Source organism: Haliotis rubra, unplaced genomic scaffold (genome assembly GCF_003918875.1).
Source record: "Haliotis rubra isolate DU_JTF1 unplaced genomic scaffold, ASM391887v1 Scf404, whole genome shotgun sequence".
Lineage (NCBI taxonomy): Eukaryota > Metazoa > Mollusca > Gastropoda > Lepetellida > Haliotidae > Haliotis > Haliotis rubra.
In genome coordinates this window covers 363,667-390,052 of record NW_025767085.1, presented here as the reverse complement: position 1 = coordinate 390,052, position 26,386 = coordinate 363,667, and the positions used below count along the sequence as shown (strand labels likewise).

The window sequence follows — 26,386 nt, the reverse complement described above, 5'->3', positions numbered from 1 at the left end:
GTGACTGCTAATATTCCGTTGAAGGTCATATCACGTGTGTAGCTACCATAAACCAATTCTGGAGAGAGCTAAGCCACCGCAGACAATATTACCCTATCATGACCTGCCTGGGGGCTCGATGGCTGAACGGTAACACTATCACCAGGAACCTTCTGATGTGTGCTTGACATTGGTAGCTGTCGTAACGCCACGGCTTATAACACTAGTGCTTCGTTCAATGAACAAGGCTCGAGAGCATGTTTCATCTAGGTATTCTGATACATTTGATACAGGACCTTACTGTCTCTTGTGGCCTATAAAGTGTTTGAGTGAATAATGAAGTTAGTGAGTGAGTGAGTGAGTGATAGGTACAGGCTTCAGCTGGTGAACCTTCACTCTTACGATTATTAAGTGGCAATATATCAGGGGTGAGGTGATTTTTTATAAGCATATTAATTATTGATGAACAATGAAATGGACAAGACTATAAAAAGTCTAATAATCTTTTGCTTCACATGGGTTATTGGTTGACCCGTGAAGATCCGGGTTAGAATTGATCTTCAGTAACCCATGCTTGTCGTAAGAGGCGACTAACGGGATCGGGTGGTCAGGCTCGCTGACTTGGTTGATACATGTCATCGTATACCAATTGCGTAGATTGACGCTCATGCTGTTGGTCACTGGATTGTCTGGTCCAGACTCGATTATTTGCAGACCGCCGCCATATAGCTGGAATATTGCTGATTGGGGCGTTAAATAACAAGAAAAGAAAAGAAAAGAAAAGAAAAAAAGATTATTGGTTAACATCCGTACTCTGGGGATGTAAAGGCTGTACATGTTACTAGCTTCAGCATCTCACTGGATGCTTGACTGACCACAAAGCCAACGAGTTTACAATTCGACTCTCAAGATACACCCTTCTGCCAGAGGTCGCTTGGATACCAACAGAAATCACAGTGTCGACGCATACCCTGAGAGTAGTTAAATCTCGGTGTCCATGGGCTCAGTAACATTGACAACTCCGAGCCGTTTCACATGAAGTTAATCAACCTGTCTCACCAAATACCATACCCCGTGCTTCCTGGAAGACAAACACTCGATTCAGTGACAGCGAGTGTTGAGTTCCGTCACGAGTTGGTACAAACATGGTAATTGGCAAAAAGAAGAATGTATTTTTTGTTATACATGCAAGGTTTCTTTCAACTTCAACGGAACCTGCAGGTTTCAGTTGCGTATCTTGATATTCCTCATTTCTTGAGTGTCACCTTGAGTTTACTCGGCAGATGAGTCATATATACTCGGCAGGAATCTGTATATACATATATTGGCGTAACCGCTGAAAGAGCAGAAAACAGGTATAACCAGTCACGAATATCTGCGAAAAAGAATCATGTGCACTAGAGGCAAAACATATGAAAATTGTAAGAATGGATCACTTAAAACCAGTGAAGACACCAGGGCCTACATTTTCGAAGCTCTTTTAGCGCTAAGATAATCATAAGTTAATGTTAATGTATGGCACTTACGACTATCTTAGCGCTAAGAGAGCTTCGAAAATCTAGGTCCAGGTGTTTGCAACAAGTATAGGCATGTCCTGCCCTACCAGAACCATCGGCACCCGATACATGTGCAACTAATTGCCGTAGACTCAGGGCTAAATAAACTAAACTTCATCTCATAGGATCAAATGTTTCCCCTTTACCGTACATACCACTCTGATCCCTGACATGGTTTAGGAAGTGCCTCCTTTGTCACAGTCACCCAGTGCAAATAGTTCCAGGTTACACGTGCCTATTTGTATGACAGACCTGTAGACAACCCATGTTTTTGGTCATGATGAAGAGGATTCAAGCGGGTTAGTCAACGTTACTTGAATCTCCAAAGATTCCATTCTCCAGTGACAAAGGAGCGTCATGTTGTATTCAGATGATCACACATGTCGAGGGGTTTTCCAACAAGGTGATCCCTTCTGAAGACGTCGATCGATTCCGGTTTCAGTGATAGTGTGCTAGCTGCTTGTACCAATGATGTCACGTTTCTTAAAGAAACGACCTGGTGTCTAGCTCAGATCGGATTGTATGTTCTAGCCAGTTTCAATATTTTCAGAGAATCTGCTCTGTTTGAAGATTTGTATCTAGGGGTGATTGTAAAATTGTGATTCAGTTTGCATGTTTGGTGTAAACTAATTTCTTGAGATCACCTTGGGTATATTGTGTGCATCCTGACACAAATATGTTATTTAAGGCGTCTTTCTAAACAACGCGTCCCAAAGGTTTGGTCGAGACTCTAACTGGATCATTGGCCCTTTATGGACAAATTAGGCAGGGAATGCCGACAGATATTGACATAAATCCTACCGCTTATCTAGTCGATTACCTTTCGGCTTGGTCAAGGCGCGCATATTGACACGAGTTTGCGCTACCGGAAGTTGATACTTAAATAAATTGCATACACAGAGTGGAGTGTTTCAGGGGTTAGCCCGACCACGCGCAAACTGGAAAAGAACACCATCTTAGAATTTTGTTTATTTGAAATAAATACGTCGAGTTGGTTTCATAGAGGTTTTTATTAGAGTAGGCGATTTGTTTTCTATGGCAGTTAAGCCGTTGATCTATGGCCAAGAGACGAGACAAGAAAAACGCATCTCATCTCGTGGGTCTCTTTCTGAGGAAAATATTGGTTCTGGGCCAATTAGCATCTATAGAAGCACGCCGTGGAAAATCACTTTCAAATCACATTCGAGAAATCGACGGGGGACAAAACGGCGCGGAAAATTCATTTCTAGCCTCATTCATATCTGTAAAAGTCGAGCCTCTGTAAACTGAATAGTACCGGGTGTTATTGACGGAGAGACGATATTGATGTAGACCCGAGCAACAGCGGCACGTGGACAACAGTCGAGATGTCTGCAGACACGGGAATGCTCTTCTGCTTACTGGCGTGAACTGTCGTCTGCTTTACTTCAAATCGTCTGCTATCAACTCAGAGGTGTCTGCACTCTCTGAAGTAAGTGTTTATATCTTGTTCCCAATGGGACGTTGACGTTTGAAGGATGTATTGAATAATTTGCATAAAGTTTGCGAAAGGGATATATCAGTTCTGACGCAACTTAAACACGGTCATGTCATTTCGAAAGTTCACCTTGTGTCATTACTGATTTTCATTTGGTAGTCGCTGCTTTTTTGCCAATTATGCACGTTGGAATGTTTTTTGAAGACAATGATGACTGATTACTCTCAGTAATATTTATGTTTGAGATGTCTCACGGCATAATTAATAATTCAAATATAATTCAAATTTGGAGACATTTGCAACTCTTTACTAACGTTACATTGTCCAATACATTGTCCATTCTCAACGTAATTACGAATGTAAAGTGAGATTAGTATTGATGAAGAATAATGCGATCACTCAGATGATAATGAAATATCAAGTATATTACTGCTCCTAAACGCTAAGGCCGTTGAAATGTTTTGTGTTCGTCATGTGGAAGACATTTCTGAAGGTGTGACTTATGCTATATGTTGCTGCTGTTCAGGTGAACACAGGTGAACACAAGATTTCCTTTGTAGTGTGTTTCAGGTAGGGCAGTATTCGCTAATGCTATTTGATAGTGATGTAATATGCACATGATATAGCTGGAATCGTATAGTGTCATTTTACACAGATGTCTTATGATTATGGAAACGATTAAAGACGTACATCCGAGTATCAGAACATTGAATTCTGAAAATGGTAAGAACGATATTCATGCCCCAGCCCGCTTACTGAAAGTGAACGTTGCGTTGGAAGACTTCATCATCTGACATAGGTTATCATACTTTGAACTGCAGTTCTGTCAAACTTACTTACGTTGTGGTCGCCTTGTTAGAACTTACAAATATCTGACTGCGTTGAAGTCGATGTAATCAGTAGATAACTACAGTTATCTGTTTAACCCATGATCGAACTTATGTGTCTTCAGTTATTTGGTTCCTAAGACTTTCGATTTTTAGATATTATGCACTCTGCAAAAAATGAAACGCAAAAGTAGAAAAATATGGAAATAATAATTATTGTCGGATTTTGCTTACAGTCATACAAAATGAATACCAAATATGAATACATCGAGAGTCATTTGTGAGGGTTGAATATAGTACGACCAAACTACCAATACCGCAAGTGTGGGAAATGCCTAAACTCAACCACATGCGAGCGTGGCGGTCAAACTCACCAACATGGAATGAACGTGCAGCAAGAATTGTTAGGCTATGAAAACTACGGGTTTTCATTTGAATGTCATCGCAATTGTACCGCAAATGAAAAGTGAAAACATGCCACAACTGACAGAAGCTTAACGCCAGCTTTTCCACGTATCGCCAAGCACCATTTATAGACTGTGGAGCCGTTGTCAGGTCGTCCCAGATGAGGTCGACCACGTGTCACAACTGCAGCGCAGGACAGGTTCATACGGGTTCCCCATTTACATGATACAGCCACCGCGGGTAGGATTTAACTCCAGACAACGACGAACCGTCTACCTGTCGCAAGTATTCGCCCGAGACGACCAGTTCTTACTGATCAACATCGGGACACACACAGTCTGACAGAGCATGGCCACCACATACGAGGCGTCATTCTGATCAGCATTGTCCAGGGGAATTTAACGGAACACCGTTACACAGATACAATTCTTTGGCCACACGTACATATGCAACAAGCAAACGTGATGTTTCATCACGGCAACACCCAACCTCACACGGAAACATCGATTACGGCCGTTTCCAGGAACCACAACATCCAAGTACTGCCATGGCCCTTAAGGTCTCCAGATCTAAGCTCCATCGAACATAGATGAGTTGCTCTTCATCATTGTCATGCCAGCAACAGCCACAGAACCTAGAACAGTATGCACAAGCACTGCAGAAAGAGTGGAAGAGAACATTTACCAGGCCACAATTCGTAATCAGATCGGTTCCATTCCGTCGGGCGACGATGCAAGACAATTCTGGACTCTCATTCTGGGGGCCATGAAAAATACTGAGAACAGATGACCTTCACCTTGACAATTGAATATTTCATGTGTGCCATGATGAATCTCGGTCAGTGACAAAGAAATGCGTTTCTGGTTTCGCAGAGTATATATAGTGAACTAGATGCTTCTGATGCTCGGGCTCAGTTGATGAAGGAATCATTACAAATGAGTGGCTCTTTGGTAGACAGTAATTGGTCCACACTGGTGTCGGAAGATGGTCATCAAACTCATTGTTATGTCCCACATGGGTACAATGTGTGAAGCCCATTTCTGGTGTCCCCCGCCGTGATATTGCTGGAATATTGCTAAAATCGGCGTTAAACCAAAGTCACTCACTAACTCATTTGTTATGTCAGGCGACATTCATCAGGAGAACTGCTTCAGTACAGTCTGTTTCTGACAGCCAAGAAAGCAGGATGATGGCTATCACTGTAGATCAGAGTTATCAGGTACATGGCCAAAATTGTACGACAAAACCATTAAACCACAAGCGAAGACGAGAATAACGTACATTGTACAATGTTAGAGAGTTGGGTTCAACACCACTTTGAACAGTATTCCAAAACCTTGTGCAAAGTATTCACTTGTTGAGTTTGCAAAAGCAGTTACCGAATATGTTTAGTTTTGATCCATTCTCAAAGATGGCGGATGTCACTATTGTGCCATTCGAGGTCTGCGATCACAGAGTGGCTTCCTTTATTGTCCGAATGCTGTATGTTTGTAATAAAAGCGACAAAATAAATGTCCATATGCCACGAAATGTCTACGAAAAGCACAATCCGTTGACAATTCTAACTCTTTCATAAGTATGTATTTGTAAAACGCTATCAAATAGATATGTTTAGGAACATATGGCGTCTGTCCTGTTTAGTTGGCCCTTGACCTGATGCTTTCAGGGGTGCTGATCTCTTGGAATATGTCTAAGTTTACAATAATTATTATATTTAATTAACTTAAAGGGTTTCATTTTGTTTTAGGATAAGTCAGTTTAGTACAAGGAATATCATAAACCCTCAAAAACCAGACACAGGTTCGTTTCCCCACATTGGTACAATGTGTGAAGCTCATTTCTGGTGTTCCTCGCCGAGTTATTGCAGGAACATTGCTTACAGCAGTGTAAACCCATACTCACTCACTCATCTACGAAGAAGACTTTTAATATTCATTTCTTGTGTGTGGTGAAATCACAGTTTCAATTGGAGTCGTTGTTTGGGGGTAGTCCTACTATGAGCAGCTGTACATCGAATAGGCATCTACATCCAACTCATCTATTTTGCTGCAAGCTTCCCCGAATCACTTAACTTAGAATGGTTCATTATGCCTAGATTTTCCGCCATTTCGGCCATAGTTCTGGGGCAGAGATCTTATCGGAGAGAGTTATTGTTGCATTTCAGTAATCACCCAATAATCACGTGCTATTTCATTCATCAGGTTTAGGACACAGTGCAGGGCAAAGGACTGTACACCTATAGTTGATGGAGGCTAAAAGTGAAACTGATGGTGCTGTACTTTCTACTGATATCATAGTTTGGTTTTAGTCCCCACGTTAACAGTGCTCATTTTCCTTTGAATGTATTTTCAAATAACATTTTGTATTTATTTCTTTATAATACCGAAATGTCACCAAAATGCGACACAATGCATAAACCATTACAACTTGTTCATAGATTCTTTCACTGCAACAGCATATCTTGGGAACCTCTGTGGCAGATGATCTTCTGTTAAAGAAAGCCAATGTGGACATACCTCCATGGTACGTCTAGTCTGTTTAAGACGCCCACATTTAATTGGTAGCTATAACATTACTAGCGAGTTATGTTTGTCTATACATGAACAAATCTATCGAGATCTGTAACGCAACAGCTGTCTAAATTAAAGGTCCTCTAGATAAAAATAGCAAAGACTATTGTCTTACACAGTTTAATGTGGGCGTTAGATAGAGACAGAAGGTGGGGGAAGTGACTTTTGTAGCGTTCATTATGTTTTAAAATACATATGAAACGTCATAATTTGATATTTTATACCGGGAATAATTTGTCTCGAATATCAGATTTAGTTCAGCATTATACCCCACAAGACATCATATATTTCTACGCCTTATTACATTGCTAGCACAACAATTACCAATAAGACACAAGCATGATTGTATGGTTAAGTCGTTGGTCATACGGCTTTAATAAAGGGTATACATAATGATTGCATTGGGATTCGCTTACTTGTGAAACATTTTACTATTATACCGATGATATAACTGTGTATTATTACGAACTGTTAGAACTTCATTGATGTTTGACATTTCGAAAAACACAATCGTACACAATAATGGTCAGAGGGGAAATTCAAAGTATCGGTCCCTTTACATTTCAAACGCCTACCTAATAAAGAGTGAAATTATAATGGCCTCCCATGATCCAGTGATAAAGCCTTGACTTTTATTATCGGAGTAAATTCTCAGAAAGGGACAATAAAAGACTTTGATCTGTTCACGTGTAGAAGTCTTCCTTGAGTAGCCCCTATTTCATTGGTAAAGGGAAACTATCGCCCGTGTGTCTCTTTCATCTTAGCTTTATTGTACGTACGAAAGACTCCATGTCATGACCGGAAGCGGAATGACGTCATAGAGGGCGATACCCGGATGGAAATTGTGGCTCTAAAAGCCCTCAGTACTGATTAATGGCTTCAGAACACCGCTGGGAACATTTTCATTTCTTAAACACACGTAGAGCAAAACTTAACTGAGCATATACTATTTTTGTTGCTCATTTCTTTCATGGAGTTGCTGTTCATTATGCACCATAGACACTCTTGTAATATCGACTTTATTCCAAGAGAACACATAGTCAATAAAAGGTCAATAAGTAAGTTTTAAAAAGTAGTCTGTCGTCATGACTTCGCTCAATTACCTCCAGAAGTCAATATACTGGTTTACATGCCATATATTCAAACAAATCCCTTCAACGCTTTTATCAAATTTGCTTCAAAAAAGTAATTGATTGGTTTGCCCACTATAACTACTTGTCTCAATGCAGGAAGTTTGAAGCCAGAAAGCAGTCCTTTCAAGTATTTCAAGCGGTACATGTTCGATATTTTTGAAGGCTTGTGTCCCAGAACATAGTGTTTATATCTAATGGGTAATCCATGTTGTTTAAATTAATCCAAAGAGGCCTATGCAATGTATTTGTTGATTAAAGCAGTTAACCGGAAGCAACATTCGTACAATTCTTCTTAATATTCGTCATTAACGGTGAGTAGTATGATTGTGTCTAATTTTATACACACTACACTGATCGTCGTATGTCAATCGATAAAAGAAATACAACAGAGACGTCTTAAGCACCATTAGTGGATTTCTTAGCGTTTTAGCGTTTCGATCCTTTGGTGCCGCCAATTGTTTGTCAGTTGTTTCTGCGTCACAAGAACTGGATTTGTTGGAATTGGATTCCTATAGAACTTGAATTAAGAAATATTGAAATTCTTTATAATTCAAGGTGCGACGTGCAAATAGTCACCAACGCCATTAACATCTATAACGTGTAGGAATGTCTTGAATACTTACTTTCTGTGTGAAGACCCCCTATGTGAAGAGTCTAATTATTCTTCATTACTGAGCATAAAGAAAGTCTGTTCATCCCTTTGGATGTTTTGAACTAAAATGATCTACACAAGTAGGTTTCAAGGAACGATAAACATCTCCATATTCGGTACTTTGAAGAGAATTGAAGATGAAGTTTACTTTATGATCTTATCTGGCATGATTGTTGAGAAATTAGCCTAAAGAAATATATGGCATGGCAAACCAGGAGACCATCGATCAATATATACACAAGATAAAATGTATCGCACTCCATATTTTTCATTGTATCAATATATTATCATTAATAATGGCACAGGAACTTATCCAACCGAATTTAACTTGCTCTCTTGGAACAATTAAATAACAAAGGAACGAAAACCTGCAGGAAGTAAACATTGATACATTTTCTAGTGCTGATAACTATGACCTTTACAAATGCTGTAATTTTTAAGGCATACAATCCTCAAGAAACCACATAGATATCGATAACCGGTCACAATGTCCGCAAATTCCGAAAACTACAATAACATCACTGATCCTCCTCCCCATTGACTGCGTCAGACGTTACATTTGACGTGAGGTATTGGGTTCCCAATCTTGATAGAAAAAATGTACTGGAGGATCTTTCTGTAGGTATTCTGCTACCCATGATGTCCCAAAAATGCTCTGTGGGCTTCATATCTGGACTCCTGGCGGTCCAAAATAGAGTTGCTACCGTCTCTTGGCCTAGGCAATCACCAACGACATGTGCTCGATGTGGCGTAGCATTGTCGTCCATAAATCTTTCCTCATGGGGCGGTGGGGTAGCCTAGTGGTTAAAGCGTTCGCTCGTCACACCGAAGGCCCGGGTTCGATTCCCCACATGGGTACAACTTGTGAAGCCCATTTCTAGTGTCCCCCGCCGCAATATTGCTGGAATATTGCTAAAAACGGTGTCAAACCATACTCAGCCAGTCAGCCAGCTTTCCCCATGTCAAGAGGATGGACATCGAAATGTGGTACAACAACCCCGTCAAGGATGTCATTGTTGCACCGTTGTGCATTCAGATTTTGTCTGAGGAGAGGAACCCCCATTTATGAATGGACCACTGCCAAACGGTACTTGCATGTGAGGTGTTTCTGTGGTCCCAGGCGCGACCTCGACTATCAGTCATGAACAAACAAATTCGACTTTCGTCCTACCCGTGGACCCATCCCCATGACCTTGAATTAATGGGACCAATACAAGCTAGTGTGTTGCTGAGTGCTCTCTGACCCGGCCGATCAAAAGCAAATGCGGACCGTTCTGTTGAGCAGACGACGATGTGGATGCCACTCTGTCTACAACACGACATAAACGGATGAAGTCTTGTGATTTTGGGAGAGGATGTATTCACTCTTGGAGTTATGAAAAACGCCCAATCGGTTGAGAGTCATTGGATGACAACACCAACATCTCTTGCAATAATCCTTACAGACATGCCAGCATTCCACACACCTGTCTTTGAGCAGTTGTCACTTGTGGAAGCCCATTATTTGCAACATTTTCTCCATGAGTATACGATAAGAAGGGACGAGTGCTTCTTCTTACAAACACTGCAGGATGTTCGTATAATATGATACTTTGTGAAAACGAAACATTTGTATATATTGCAAACCTTGATATTGAAAATGTACATTTCATTGGAATGTTTTAGGGGGTCAAGGCAGGGGTAAACTTATGGTAATTTTATACACAATAAAGGCCACAAGATGTCCATGTATTTTTTCTAGAGGTATTTAAAATATGCCTTGATTGCTCTGTGATACTTAACAACCCGTGAAGGTCCGGATTAGAATATTGATCTTCAGTAACCATGCTTGTCGTAAGAGGCGACTAACGGGATCGGGTGGTCATGCTCGATGACTTGGTTGACACATCGGTTCCCAATTGCGCAGATGGATGCTCATGCTATTGATCACTGAATTGTCAGGGCCAGACCGCCGCCATATAGCTGGAATATTGCTGAGAACGGCGTAAAACTAAACTCACTCACTCATTATGTTACTTAACAAAGTGCTCTGAATCGAATTTTAATTTTTGTTGTTAACAGATTCTATACTTATTTGAAATATTATTGTTCGAGGAGACAGACTATCCATTACATACATAGTGTTTACTAGAAACGACACACATACATGATCACCGGTTTTGCTGATAAAAAACCATTATATTCTGTACTATGAGTATGTCGCTCTTGTCGCCGCCATTGGCCGTGGCATTTGCCGCCATTCCTTGTCCTGGGCGCATCAGAAACCTATAACAATGGTGAGATGTAACAATATAATGAAGATCCGAGTTTGATCTTCCGAGGTTGAAGGGATCAGGTGGTCACACTGTCGTATCCTCATTGCGAAGATCAAAGCTCATGGTGTTAGTCTCTGGATTGGCTGGTCTAAACTCATATATTTACAGACCTCCGTCATAGGTTGAGTGCACCGTTATTTTTATTCTACAATGTTGTGCTTAACTTTATGCCAATAAGTATCCAATACCACAAGTACGTGTATAGCTTCACTATATTACGCATTTACACTATAACTTTTTCTCTCGGTTACGAATATACCGCAAACCCAAGTTTCTCTCCTAAAACCCTATTTTCATAGTACCATAGTACCAAGATAATTTCAGTGGCATGGTAGAGATTCTGTCGCATGTCTATCACGTTTCACACGCTTCATATGAAGAGGGCTTTTGGGACACACAATCACACTTGAATTAGCTGTCGTGGGATACAACTGTATCTTGCCTTGGCATTACGTTTTTTTTGTAAAAAAGACATGAGATTCCGACTGATCACACTGATTCACCCAAAGAAGTAATACCCTGTCACTGCGTTCACTGAAGGTTACTGTTACGTCCCTCAGTGTATCTAGAACAGACGTGGTATGTCAACACGGACAGGTAATTGTTGTCGTGATACTGATGCGCTGAAAGATCACTGCAGCAAATACTGACACCAAAGGCCAATGGTGATCAATTGGGGATTTGCTGAATTACACGAAGGAGCTTAAAATGCTCAATGCTTAATCCTGCCTGATGAACTATCACAGACGACTTACGCCGGTGCAAATCGTCTCTTCCTCAAAACTGTTTGACATTTACAGTTGTGCGTTTCTAATTGAACATGTTTTGTTGAGGATCCTTTTCTTGTTGTTGGCAGTTAGATCCGTTTGGAACATACGTATACGTACTTTCAAAAACGAAATCTGATTTAGATAGTCTTTAAGAGGGTGACGTAATGTCCATGTGCAGTGACTTGTATTCAATCAGAATAATACGTCATGTGCCTAGTGCCTTTAGCTGCATCCATAAATCACAAGGTTTAAAACTCTTGTTTTCTTGTAGGTGGTACTTTTATAAAAGATACTATGCAGAAATACTCGATCAACATAGGGCCAGTACACCCAGTTGTTTCTCTCCCCATAAGGTGCAACATTCATCCAAACACTCTCGAATTCTTAATGGGGAAGAAGAGGAAGAGAATGATGAGATGTGGACACTGCATTCATCTGATGAAGCAATAGAGATGTACAAGGAGAGTTCTATGGATATACAACTTCTTTGATATAATGTTGGCTCATATTATATTAAAGAAGTTGTATATCCATAGAAGTTAATAGAGATGCAAACCATATTGTACAGACTAACTGACTGAGGTATGCCATGCAGTAATACGGAATTATATCGGAATGAGGCATTTGCAATAAGAAACGAGAAACTAAATATACATACCTTTATGTGCAGGAGTATCTTCCAAATATTATGTTATTGTAGGCAAGTTATGATTCTTGCTGAATAATTTCTCTCCTTCTCTCTCTCATCGTCTCTCATCGTCTCTCTCTCTCTCTCTCTCTCTCTCTCTCTCTCTCTCTCTCTCTCTCTCTCTCTCTCTCTCTCTCTCTCTCTCTCTCTCTCTCTGTGTGTGTCTGTTGTCTGTGTGTTGCCTGACCCCTGTTGTAGACTTCAGAAGTTAAGGTTAACAGCCACACCCCCATATCTATCTACAAATTACACTTCATGCGTTGTTTGGATATTTGATAACAGGTATATGGATATATGAGGAGAACCAGTTCTGTGAAAGCATCCACTAGGGCACTAGTTTGGATGTTAGGTGGCAAACAAGGTTTACGGTATTATAAGCTGGTGTGATATTAGTAGGCAGGTAAGCCAATAGTGTACTATTATCAACTGGTTCATCAACTGGTAGCTAGGTAAACCAGTGTATATCTCCTGGTTATACGTAACGTTGCCATGCACGCCAATTCTAAATTACACTATATATTCACACTTTGCTAAGGATCAAATCATGGATTCAACAGAAACCTATGATGTGGGGTCAAATTGGATTTAAATATCTAAGCTTATTGTAAGCATGGATCCTAGGTTTCAGTATGTCATTTCATCTTGTGGATCCCATACCTGCTATTGACAGGTGTTGTGTATTTGTCAATAACTCGTTCCATGATTTGCAAAATGGTTGATTGGTGCCATGAAAACCATTTTTAGGGTTACTCATGTATCAAGTGCATAAGGTTAGATGAAAGTGACTGTTTGCCTAAAGAGGGGTTTCCATATTATTATTTATCCAGTTTTAAATGGATACAATTTCAATTTATGAATCTACGTTTAAGTAAAGTTGTGAATTTTGTGATCCTTAGCAAAGTGTGAGTAGTGTATGTTTATTACACGAGATAGATGATATATATGGTATTCTAACCAGATGCTATCATTTGTATAATATTTAAGTGACTATTTAAAACATTGTCTACTTAAGAACATCAAACTGAAATTATCGGAAGCATTGTTGAATACTTTCCTTCATTTACTCAACATGAAGGGTCAAACACTGTGGATATATTTTACCCGTACGTTTTAAAAAACCCAAACACAATGCAAAGAGATACATCAATTGAACTCTAACTGATTCGATCTTGACTTAAACTGATCTCGAACCCTTGATATTCCTTCTATAACATAAAGGTCGCGGTTCTCAAGGACATTCGAGTCATTAAACTCAGTGACTCGAACGCCACACTCTTGAATTTGTAAAGCCAGTGTCACACCAAAAAACTATATGACCCTTTATTGTTTTTTCCTTGAAAAAGGTTCCTTAAACGACCTCAGTGTGAAGCCAATAAAAGTCAATGTACACGCGTTCAGTGTTTGTGAACACTGGCGTGTAACAGGAAGACGGTGATCTACGACCATCAGTCAGTCTTGGCACTCACTACGGGGCTAGATCACTTTACAGTCATGTGATAATATACGCTGCTAATGACATTCAAAGGGCGGCCGAGCGGATACGACAGAAAATCACTTAATTGCAGCAATAGGGGATCGGTAGATCGAGAGCGTCAGTGATTGGCAATAATGTGTTTTTGTGGCTGCTGAAAGAGATCGTAATAGATAGAAGTAGAAACCGATCTTCCCTGCAGCTTCTACAACAGAACAATAATGTAAAAGCTGAAGTTTCGTTATGTGTGCCCCACTCAATACAGATCGAATATTGACGGCTAATTTACTGTACAAGACTCCGTAAAAAGTCAACGATTACGGCCGCAGATTTTTGATGTTGGAAATTTGATTTTACGAACATTGGCTTAATTTCATCTTGCCCCCAAGACATTCCACAGGACTCCATGAATAACGCCAGCTCCCTATCAACGATTAATTGATTGGCATAAACCTTTGAAGCCGTGTCCTGAAGCTAAGAAAGCCATTTACGACAAAATTGTCTTTAAATGATGCTGTACATCAAATATTGCTTTTAAAAGAAAAACATTTTTTTCATTATCAGAAAGAACGGGGAGAGGAGAAATTAGAAAACTGTTTAGTCTTGCGTACAAACCCAAACAGTTTGACAACATGAAGGAAACCAATTGGGGCTTCGAAATATCCCACAGTCCGTCCTGTTTAGCCAGCGGGCAGTTGGAGCGTGCCATATAAAACATCGATTGTTTTTTCGTTTGTGTTTGAGTTAGATAAATGTTAGGCAACTGTCCGTCAATTAGGCGTCTATGGTGCTCAGCATGAGAGTGCATGAAGTGCCCTTGAAATCTTGTTTTGTGACACTTCAAATTTATTTACGTGTCCCTTGAAATCATGCTTGTACACAGCTTGAAGTTCACGTATGTGCCCTTGAAATCATGCAGTGTACACATTTAAAAACACTTGGTGTCACTTGAACTCAAGCAGGCTACAAACCTGAAAACTATTAAGTGCCACTTGAAACCCTACTGTGTGCAGTTATAACGCTACAAGACACCTTTAAAATCAGGGAGAAATTAGAAAACTGTTTAGTCTTGCGTACAAACCCAAACAGTTTGACAACATGAAGGAAACCAATTGGGGCTTCGAAATATCCCACAGTCCGTCCTGTTTAGCCAGCGGGCAGTTGGAGCGTGCCATATAAAACATCGATTGTTTTTTCGTTTGTGTTTGAGTTAGATAAATGTTAGGCAACTGTCCGTCAATTAGGCGTCTATGGTGCTCAGCATGAGAGTGCATGAAGTGCCCTTGAAATCTTGTTTTGTGACACTTCAAATTTATTTACGTGTCCCTTGAAATCATGCTTGTACACAGCTTGAAGTTCACGTATGTGCCCTTGAAATCATGCAGTGTACACATTTAAAAACACTTGGTGTCACTTGAACTCAAGCAGGCTACAAACCTGAAAACTATTAAGTGCCACTTGAAACCCTACTGTGTGCAGTTATAACGCTACAAGACACCTTTAAAATCAGGGAGAAATTAGAAAACTGTTTAGTCTTGCGTACAAACCCAAACAGTTTGACAACATGAAGGAAACCAATTGGGGCTTCGAAATATCCCACAGTCCGTCCTGTTTAGCCAGCGGGCAGTTGGAGCGTGCCATATAAAACATCGATTGTTTTTTCGTTTGTGTTTGAGTTAGATAAATGTTAGGCAACTGTCCGTCAATTAGGCGTCTATGGTGCTCAGCATGAGAGTGCATGAAGTGCCCTTGAAATCTTGTTTTGTGACACTTCAAATTTATTTACGTGTCCCTTGAAATCATGCTTGTACACAGCTTGAAGTTCACGTATGTGCCCTTGAAATCATGCAGTGTACACATTTAAAAACACTTGGTGTCACTTGAACTCAAGCAGGCTACAAACCTGAAAACTATTAAGTGCCACTTGAAACCCTACTGTGTGCAGTTATAACGCTACAAGACACCTTTAAAATCAGGTACTCTACTCCAAAGAAAACAAAACTTGAAGCTTGTACACAGAATACCCGCGAAGGTCCGGGTTAGAATTGGTCTTCAGTAACCCATGCTTGTCGTTAGAAGCGACAAACGGGATCGGGAGGTAAGGATCGGTTGACACATCGAGGCTCGTGCTGTTGATCAGTGGATTTTCTGACCCAAACTTGATTATTTACAGACCGTCGCCATATAGCTGGAATACTGTTGAGTGTGGAGGTAAACAATTAAACCAAACCGAATGAACTGAAAGCGTCATCTTGGTTACGGTACGAATTCATGTTGCATCAGATGATGTAAACTGGTCATCGTGTTTGTGAGTGAATACACATGTACAAACCTTCACTGTCGTGGCATGCAGGAGGTCATTTGGCGACCAAAGGAAAGAAGTTCAATAACCGGCATCACTGATGCAGGCATGAAATTAGAAACCATAAGACGGCTAATAGAAGGGCCCACTGATCTGATTCAAATTCTTTCTCGACTTCCGGTTCCCGTGACTGAGTCAGTAAGTGAGACAGAAAGTCGGGAAGTGCTTGATCCGTGAACCACGAACCTACGAACTCTCACAAATCCAAAATCACAATTTGGGGAAATAGATATTCTAACTCACAATCATACCACTCGCGTTAGGAACAGTGAGCTTTGGGTTATGTGACGCATTATTCGATACATTCACCCATGCCCAGCTTTGATAGCATAGGAACACACTGGACTATCAGACCCATAATGCAGTAGCATCATGGTGTGGGGCCGCATCTCATGACATCTGGACGTGGTCTAGGGCATGTGATACTCTAGCCAAGACCTGTGTACATAGACGTTGCAGAGGACTGACTGACTGACTGAGTTTGGTGTTACGCCGCTTTTAGCAATATTCCAGCAATATCACGGCGGGGGACACCAAAAATGGGCTTCACACATTGTGCCCATGTGGGGATTCGAACCCGGGCCAGCGCTTTAACCATTAGGCTACCCCACCGCCCCCGTTGCAGAGGATGCATCATGACCTGGGGGTGTATCTGATGACTACAATCTGGACCTGGTCTAGGGCATGTGACACTCTGGATCTAATTTGTCGAAGATCTGTATACTTTTTCACAGTTTCGTTGCCTTGGCCTGTCATAAGTCCAAAACAAATTTTACGTCAGGCTGCAGGTGCCAGAGCAACCTCTGAAGAGTATGTATCTGTCACTTGTAGTGCATTAGCAATGACAAGGGTTGCCCAATGACCACGTCAGAAGGAGAAGAGTTAAATCATACCCTCTCGTGACTTACATGGCAGCTATTTTGAAAATCGTAATTGACGTTGAATTATAGCTGACGTAATGTCCACTAAGACGTTGATCCAAGTGTCAGTAAGGACCCGTATGCAACAGGAGCCTGTTCAAAATATTCTATTATCGTTGACTGCAGTATAGGAGCCAGGGCCCTTATTCTCGAAACGTTCGTAGCCCTAAGAATTCTTAACTTTGCTCGTAGCCAATGTGTTTAGAATGGGCTTACGAAGTTCGTAAGGCTACGAACGTTTCGAGAATAGCTAGCCTGAATGTTACTTTAGAACACTGTTTTGACGCATTGAAATGTTTAACCCTATTGAAGTCTTGAATGGACACTGAACCAGTCAGTCTAATGGGAGTTAGGCACACTTTCAAAGAAGATTCATTTAGTATACATGTTTTCTAATATTTTCTCAGATTTGACGTTTTGTGATGAAATAGAACACATGTACTGGAGAAACATGGTATGTTTACTTGTGTCACATTTGACATTTGACTTTTATTTATGATTTCTTTATTCATGATGTCTTGCTATTAATCATACGATATTATATATTCTATCAGTTGACAAATGCCAAGATAATGTTAGCTGTAAATGTTGCTGCTGTATTGAACCAAACATAAGTTAGTTATACATTCCCCATAAATACCGCCTTTGTGACAAGTTCCATACAAAAGCAACTCGGAACAGTCACGATTTGAGTGTGGGCCCAGTTTCAATTTTGAAAATACTAGTGAACTCGTAATACTTTACAAAGTGTCATCTTACAGCAGTTGCTTCATCTTTTACATCCATGCACTCATGCTGGTTGAGTCCCTCAGTAATTGGATAAGTAATGCAGTTACTTATTGTCACTTGTTCTGTATGTTACCGTATGTGTTCAGGTGAACATTTACCTGTGTTTGTGACGGTGCTACCGGGGGTGCAGGATACGCTCACCTTTCGTATGCACCTGGTATTGTTTAATGATACAGCATGTATATCATAGGATCAGATTAGGCCACATACAAAAATAACCATTCTTGTTTCTCAACACTTTTCCCCAAACATGATAATAATAATAATAATAATAATAATAATAATATGGGGCTTGCAGGCGGATTATATTTCTATATTTTATTTTATGTCCCAAACCCCTTAATTTCTGTGGAAATCTACACAATTTCTCCGAAAGAAAATCAAAACTTCAAAGTGTGAAGAATTATTGCACATTTTGAGTCAAAGTTGCATTTTCTCTAGTGTAAAAAATGTAAAGATTCTTAGGTCGGGTCGAATTTTTGGGTCGGGCGGTAATGAGAAACAAAAATAATTTATATTTGGCCTTAGTATAACAGACACTGCTTTTAGCAAATTTGCCTCGTGGTTGTGGGGATGGTTTTGGCCCGTTTAATGAAATGTATACACCCACGAACATTACAAAATGATATATCTTCAAGAGATATGTGTTTTCCACGACAATCAGCATTAACGTACTGATTCATGTGCGAAGTCTGACATTTATGTTGCCAACGTCAACGTCTACCCAAGTGAGTGCCAACACCACTAACCTTCTTCACGCTATCACCTCTAGACATCTGGCGAACCACCTAATCTGTTTTGGATCCAATGTTACGATTCTTGGGTCACACCAGTATACACAACTAGTTTAAGACTAGTCTATTTGAGAGTGATTTTCAAAAAGGGACACAACATGACTGGTCATCAGCTTATATAATGTTTGCATTTGTCATTCTTCGCAAGAATATAGTATAACATATATGTTTTAACACAGAAATATTGGTATTGCCATCCGTGTAACAGATAAACGTGCATCTAGCCAATAACAGGGATCGGCATCCGGCATACCAGAAGGGCTTGACAACCTCCACCGTTGCAATGGTTCAGTGAGCCATAACACTGCTGTGTATATCAGTCATTGCTTCTCATCGGAACCTTATGTTAGGCTACTGGGTAGAGCGCGTGCCCGGCCGGCCGGTGGTTCCGTCCTCGGTATGGCAAAAGACTTTAAGACAATAACCCAACGCTAGACATTAGGGGGACATAACAAGGAAGGGTCGACTCGGAGTTAGTATTCTTCTCCTGAGTAGCCTTTTCATTTGAAACTGGTCTCCAACTGAAGATGGTGTGTGAAGGGTGCTATCGCCATAAAGCAAGCATCAGACTGAACTAGAACACAGGACCAAGCATATGGACACACAGTGACTCTCCCTCTCTTTCTCAGTCTCTCTCTATCCTCCTCTATCTATGTCTCTCCTGCTCTCTCTCTCTCCCTCTCTCTCTACTCCCCTCTCTCTATCTATAGATATATATACCTCTCCCTCTATCTATCTCTCGCTCTAACTACCTCTATTTAGTCTATCTATCCCTATCTCCACCTTTCTATCCTCTATCTCACTCTTTTCCCTCTCTCTATATATGTATATATATATCTCTTTTTATCTCTATCTCTCTCTCTCTCTCTCTCTCTCTCACACACACACACACATGCACGTCCTAAGATAACGTTCGATACTCTTGAACGCAATGTTAAACCTCATTTCACCTCACCCAACCAGTTATTCTTCTCCTACAATGATTGCCCGCGAAGACACAGAAAACGCTCCCAATTGCTGTCACTGCTGTCAGTATCACGTGTGCTTCATTAGATAAAGGCAGTTTATGGGCAGATCCAATGACATCATTACAGGTGAAATACAGCCGAAGTGCAAGTCGTCAATGCCAGCGTGGTGCCATTAATGAGATGCCAGTAGACGGTGGAAAAACGGAACGCATAAAGTGCTCGTTAGCTGAAACCGTTGTCACTGCCATCAAGGCCATTATTGCCCATATCAAAACAACGACAATCACACCGGTCATTATACGACAATATCTATTAACAATTACGAGTCAATCTCAACATAGTCACCGCCCGTGGCGACTCGTGTCCTTTGACTGGGAGTTACTGCTTTTGAAATATTCTTCGCAAAAAGTGATATGTCAATTAATCAAGGCCCTTAGCACCAAAATGGTTCGACTTATCCGAAGTTCAGGATAGACGTGGTCTCGAGACACGGCCTGTCAACTTTCTGTTAGAGAAGGGTCGGTAGGGTGCTGATTTTAAAGAGTCCGATCTTTACATTGTTTACCCGGGTTCGATTTCCCACATGGGTACAATGTGTGAAACCCATTTCTGGTGTCCCCGCCTTCATAGTGTTGTAATGTTGCTGGAAGCGGCGTAAAACTATATTCACTCACTCACTGCTCCAACAGATGCATGCCCACTGCGCCCCACTGCGCTCCGCAGTGATATCGAAGTGGTGGTCAATTACAAATTACACTAGTGGATGCTGACAGTTAATAAGGTGGTGGTGGAATTGGGTTTAACGTCGTGCATGCGTATGTATGTGCATGTGCGGCTGCTTGTACTAGCCCAGACTGAAGCTGGTTTTATAGTGCCAGCCCACTGAGATACCATGCCGCAGTGAAGCATGAATACCCCACTCAGACACATTATACTGACTCCGAGCCGACCAGTCCTTGTTGTACCCATTAATGCCGAGCGCCAGGCAGGGACCAACAAGTCCCATATTTTAACGTATTTTGGTATGACGCGATCGGGGATCGAACCCGCGACCTTCCGCACTCCGGGCGGACGCTCTAACCACTACACCACGGATGCGGTCAGTTAATAAGGTATATGTGTGACATAACTATGGAATAAATGACGTAACATTATACATGTCGCCATAAAATAACTGCTCCCTCGGTAGTCAGGACAAACCACATTATCCAGACGATTTGGGGTGAAAATCAAACCGTCTAGATTCACGGGGTTGTCATTATCAACTCGCAAGGCCTAATCAATACAAATGGACGGGTCGCGTCAACATAAAAGTGGTCAAATATATTTTAATTAATAGCTTATTATGGATTCTGCGGGAGAACCAGATTACACCGTGGTAAATCGGTAAGTGGTGTTCGACTTAACGTCGCTCCATTGTAAGTATTGATAATTAATTGATCAGGGCCGCTGAACCCGATGACCTAGCGAGACATGGTCCGAGGTGGACAGTTAAAATGGAAATTGTTTCTTTTATTGTCTATTGCTGTCCATTAGTATTGTTGTGCTGATTGTATTTTCGGTACAGATGGACTAACATATTTAGGGATGATGAATGTCCGCTCGATATAGCATAGCGTACAATATTAGAAGGAGTGTCAGAAGAAAGCAAATGATAAGCTGCATAGTAAGGAACACAAATATTATTTTAGAATGCCTCTCACTTCACGCGCTTCTTAACTATCTTAATTTAGAAAAAGGACTATTTCTGATATATGTTTAATTTGTACGAAGACCAGCTAACAAATTTCTGTTATGATTATGCACTATCCGACTGCCCCGTTGAGAGGGGTTGAACATGCTCCCCTGTGTTGCTAAACCGACATCTTTCTTAAACGCCGTTTTTTATATATGTGCAACTCTGCATTTGTACATTGCAGATATATTTTAAAAGTAACCCGGGATACGGGGTAGAATTGGTCTTCAGTAACCCGTGCTTGTCGTACGATGCGGCTAACGGGATCGGGTGGTCCTCTGACTCAGGTGACATGGCATCCCATTTGCGTAGATTGATACGCATATTGTTGATCACTGGATGTTCTGGTGCAGACTCGTTTATTTACAGACCGCTGAAATTGCGGCCATAAACAACGAAGTATTTCAAAAGTAGCATCACCAGATTGTCGAAATTTCGGGTCTATCACTTGATTGTCAGGCTTCATTATATGCCGCCGGCGCACGGCATTAGTACTGTTGTAAAACATCGGGCTACCAACACTTGCATGCCTATATGCACGTAATAGCAGTAGGGCATGCTTACTCTTTCATTCAATAACCTGGTGTCGTCCCTGATTTTCAGCTTTCTATTTCATACAATGTTCACCGCAAGTTTGCCGTTCACGCTTAAAGAATCTGGCGGTTCATCACGACTGGCCATTACCTGACATTGGCGTCTTATCGTTCATTATTTCAGTTATAGCAATGCAAAGCGGTCTGTATTGGACTTTCCTACCTCTGTGCGATCTAGCAACTACCCGTGAAGACCCGGGTTACAACTGGTCTTCAACAACCCATGCTTGTGAGAGGCGATTAACGGGATCGGGTGGTGGGCCTCGCCTACTTGGTTGAAACATTTCTTCGTACGTCAGATCGCTGCTCAAGTTCTTAATCACTTTATTGTCTAGACATGCTGTAAGTTTACAGCAGTCATATAGCATGAATGATACTGTAAACCAATTAACCCCTCCACCCCCTCCTACACCCACATCCACACAGACCGCCGTCATATAGCTGGAACACTGCTCAGTGCGGCGTTAAACAACAAATTTGGCAATTGGACTACCGTCAAACGTGCTTGATAGTAGTCCATGCTTATGTTTCTTGCACTCTATTAGGCAGGAATATGTTCGACATATGTCTTGCTTTGCTCGAAGGGTCAGCAAATGACATATCCAAACCTCCATTATGTATAGAAATGTTTTTCTAGGTTAAATTAAGCGATTCCGCAAACCTTAATAGCATCATGTTATTCAGCCAGCGATGCAGCTTTGTGATTTGTTTATACCAAGCGTGAGGATGTTTTTCAAGGATTATAAGTAGCTTTTCTAAAGGCTCCTACAGTCTCGTTTCTTGGGGAGGTTCTATTATGCAACCTTTTCACCTCCTCGGAGGCCGGTGGCAACATTCAGCTTGTTCGTGACATTGCATGTTTTCAATGTGTACTGCAAACAGCAGTGTCTGTACAAACATGGATATCTCCCTGCCGTGCTATGTGCTGGTCTCTCCCACGGGGTCTTTGCAGTAGATGTCTGCCTAACACCATTTGCATTATGTTACGACGTAAGGTCATTTACCGCATTTCAAGGACGTATCAACGTCGATAATGTTTCAAGAATATGAATCCTCAAAAGGTTCAAATATAGGACGAAACAGATTGCATTTGTCAAATAAGGGTGGAAATTGTATGAAAGAATCAGTGGAAATCAGCGAGTGTTGGAGGAAGGGTGAGCCTGACCTGTCCTTCCTACGCTGAGAATGTTAAACGACATATCAGTATAAGGTGAACTCGAAACGAAACTATATGATACTCGAAAACAACATACTGAAATAGTATTATATAGACCTATTCACCATACCCATGCCTTGATGCCGGAGAGCAAAAATAGTCAGACTGGTTCCACGTGGATCAAGTCAAAACATTGATTACACAACAGGCTCGTTTCCTGTTGACTGGGTTCCGTTCTATTGCGCAACTTAGTACAATAACCAGTCCAGAATTTTGAGACTAATTCATTTAACTGGATACATAAATATTAATCAGTATTATTTGATACATCTAAGGACTTGTATATTGCAACAATACGCTTTTATAATCCTTGCAAACATGCCGCGCAGCGTGCTCTGTCGTACAGCGAGTACTGACAAACAGAAACCCGGAAATCGTGGAAATCTCAAATCGAGGCTCTGCCGCTAGAAAAGTTTGGCGGTCTGGTACGGAATTGATATTATATCAATCACATTGTGCGTTACAGAACTACACTGAATAAGCACAAAATAAACCACATAACATGTGTAACCAGTGAGCTAGATGCATTGTGAATCAGGGCAGTCTGTGACGTCTTAGTTAAGGTCATGCTGCCTACACCTCGCCATAAAATATAGAAATACGATGTTATTAAAGTTTAAAATTAAAATTCATTTGCAAATACCATTTTCTTATGAAACCAGAAATTGGAATTCAGTGTGACCATAGTTGTTGTTCACTTTCACACGAGAAAATTCGGATCGGCTGAAAAGTAGGTCATTGTCTGAATAGGTTGATGTTTCGGTTTGTTCCCAAGCCTACAGTTATACGTTAAATGTGTAACTGAAAGAAATCCTAGCTACTTTCTCAACCTTAAAGCACAGCCCTATGCTAGACATGGTCAAATATTTACAAAACTGACCAGAGCATTTTGTAGCCTGTGTGTATACTGTATGAGTACTGATGACGAGCGGTGTGATAGCCTTGTGGTTAGAGCGTTCGCTCGTCACGGGTTCGATTCCCCATGTGGGTACAATGTGTGAAGTCCATTTCTGGTGTAATGCGCCGTGATATTGCCGAAACCGGCGTGAAACCACACTCACTCACTCACTCTGATTGATGTGTACTCTGCGGTTGATAGTGGTGATTAACATCATTCTATCACGTGTCGCGGTAGCCGAGGTCGGCTATTACTTCGAATGGTACGTGACGTGTTCGAGCCCCTCTGTCGACAGGTGTTTTCGAACAAAATTTGAAATCATTCAGCAAACGCCTAACTGAAAACGCAAATCCAGATAAGCATTAACTGAAATATTGGTTAATATAGACCTGCACATCTGAATACCAATTTGTGACAAATACAGATCATATTTGAATTATAAAGTTATGTCACAAATGGACTTTACCGTCGTAAAAAAACATTTATTTGTTCAATGAATGTATTTCTGTATTCCAACTATATGACCGCCGTTCAATGAAAACCTAATTTAATGATTTCTTTTTGTTTCCAGGATGAAGGCTCCGACCACCGCCATTCTGATTATCATCGTTCTATCCAGTGTCGCGAGTTGTAAGCGTATCCCGAGAAACCGGAACCGGAACAGAGGAGGTCCCGTGAAAGACGCAGCCGCACTGGAGAACGAGGTTGACGGGCAGTGCGAGTTGGAGATCGCCTGCAAGGGAGAGCGGCTCATACCCCTCAGCCTCCCCATCAAGGGTCCCAAAGGGCCTTCGGGAAACCAGGCGCTAAGGGGGACCCAGGAGAACCAGGAGTGCCGGGATTACCGGGGATACCAGGTATTTATTACAGAAGTGGTTGTCATGTTGTCAAATATTTTAACAAAGCCCGGTAACGACTCCGTGTTGGAACTACAGACCAGTGCAAAAAGTATTCGGACACTTGACGTGTAATTTCCATAGACTTACATGTTATTTCAGTGTAGAATAAATAATTTTCATGAAGTGAGTTTAGGATGGATCTTTGTAAAATTGACAGGCTCTGCGCGCATAATTTCAGTTCAAATTTCCGACCACATCACATTTATCAACTTACGTATAGTTCCACAATGCACAACCCCATAGACCGCCATGTTAAAGGAGTTCACGGCACTGTATATGTGTTGATTAAATTGTTGCCATTCGATAAAAAAGCAACGAAAAAAATTTAACAAAAATTATGTGATTGTAGGTAAGATGATTTGTCACAAATGTGCAAAATGTGACTTGGATCTTACGAAAATTGTATTCATGAAATTATTTATGCTACACTAAATTAACGTGTAAGTCTATGGAAATTACGTAAAGTGAATAAATTTTGCACCACTCTGCTACCAATCTATGTTTGTTGTATGAGGCGACTGCGTGGATCGTATGGTCAGATTGGGCTGTCATGCTATCGCGAGAATGTTCTCAACATGAAGCTGCTGTCATATGCATGTGCCTGGAATATTGTTATAAATTGTTTTGAGTTATTTAAAAGTAAATCTGAATAAAAGTAATTGCTTAACATTGAGTTCGACATGGACTATTCTATGCAAGTGTTGACTTCAATATCCATGCGTATGGGTAGAAACGTAAAACTGGTTTGCACACTATGTAAATCCACGTGTAAACTCTTCAAACAAATAACATATTAAAGTTGTATTTTTATAAACACTTATAACGTAACGGACTGCTTATTCAATATTTAAAACACAAGAAAAACTGCGCAAAACAATAAGAAATCAGCGTCATCATTCAGCGCAATAACCCAAGACAAGCACCGCCCATTCTGTTATCGTTCATTCAGCATGTAATAGCCTGATTGTATGTGCGGCCTAAAGTATTTTTCGGTTAGGAGAGGGATACTTTTTGGTTTGCAATTTATTTACACGGCTTTTATCCTTATTAGGACCTGTTCCATGTGTTTGTGTTTTTCAGGGGAACCACTGGGTTGTCTATGCATGTGTTTGTGAGGGGTGTCACTGATGGGGCAGGATACACCAACCTTTTCGCGAACACCTGGTGTTATCACTTAAAGTGATTCTCAAACACATGCTCATTGTGGGAATTGTAAAGTACAGATAAAGAAGGTGTTTTGTCTCTTCTATTCACTGTCAACACACCTTTGTGCATGCCCCGTGGATATTAGAATAAGATAGAAGCTAAAGTCAAATATGTGAATCGGAAAAGTGTTTTGTATGACTGTAAATGATGCTTATTAAAGAGTTTCTATGTCGGTAGCCTAATT

The 26,386-nt window shown here is 40.9% G+C and overlaps 1 protein-coding gene across 1 annotated transcript in view; it reads left to right on the top strand.

Moving 5' to 3' along the window:
• LOC124287682 (C1q-related factor-like) overlaps positions 1–26,386 on the top strand; it is a 69,178-nt gene that overhangs the window by 29,356 nt on the left and 13,436 nt on the right. Inside the window, 2 exon segments of the mRNA XM_046724188.1 lie at positions 24,669–24,886; positions 24,889–24,954. Coding sequence (XP_046580144.1) covers positions 24,670–24,886; positions 24,889–24,954 — 283 coding nt within the window. The 5' untranslated portion in view covers position 24,669.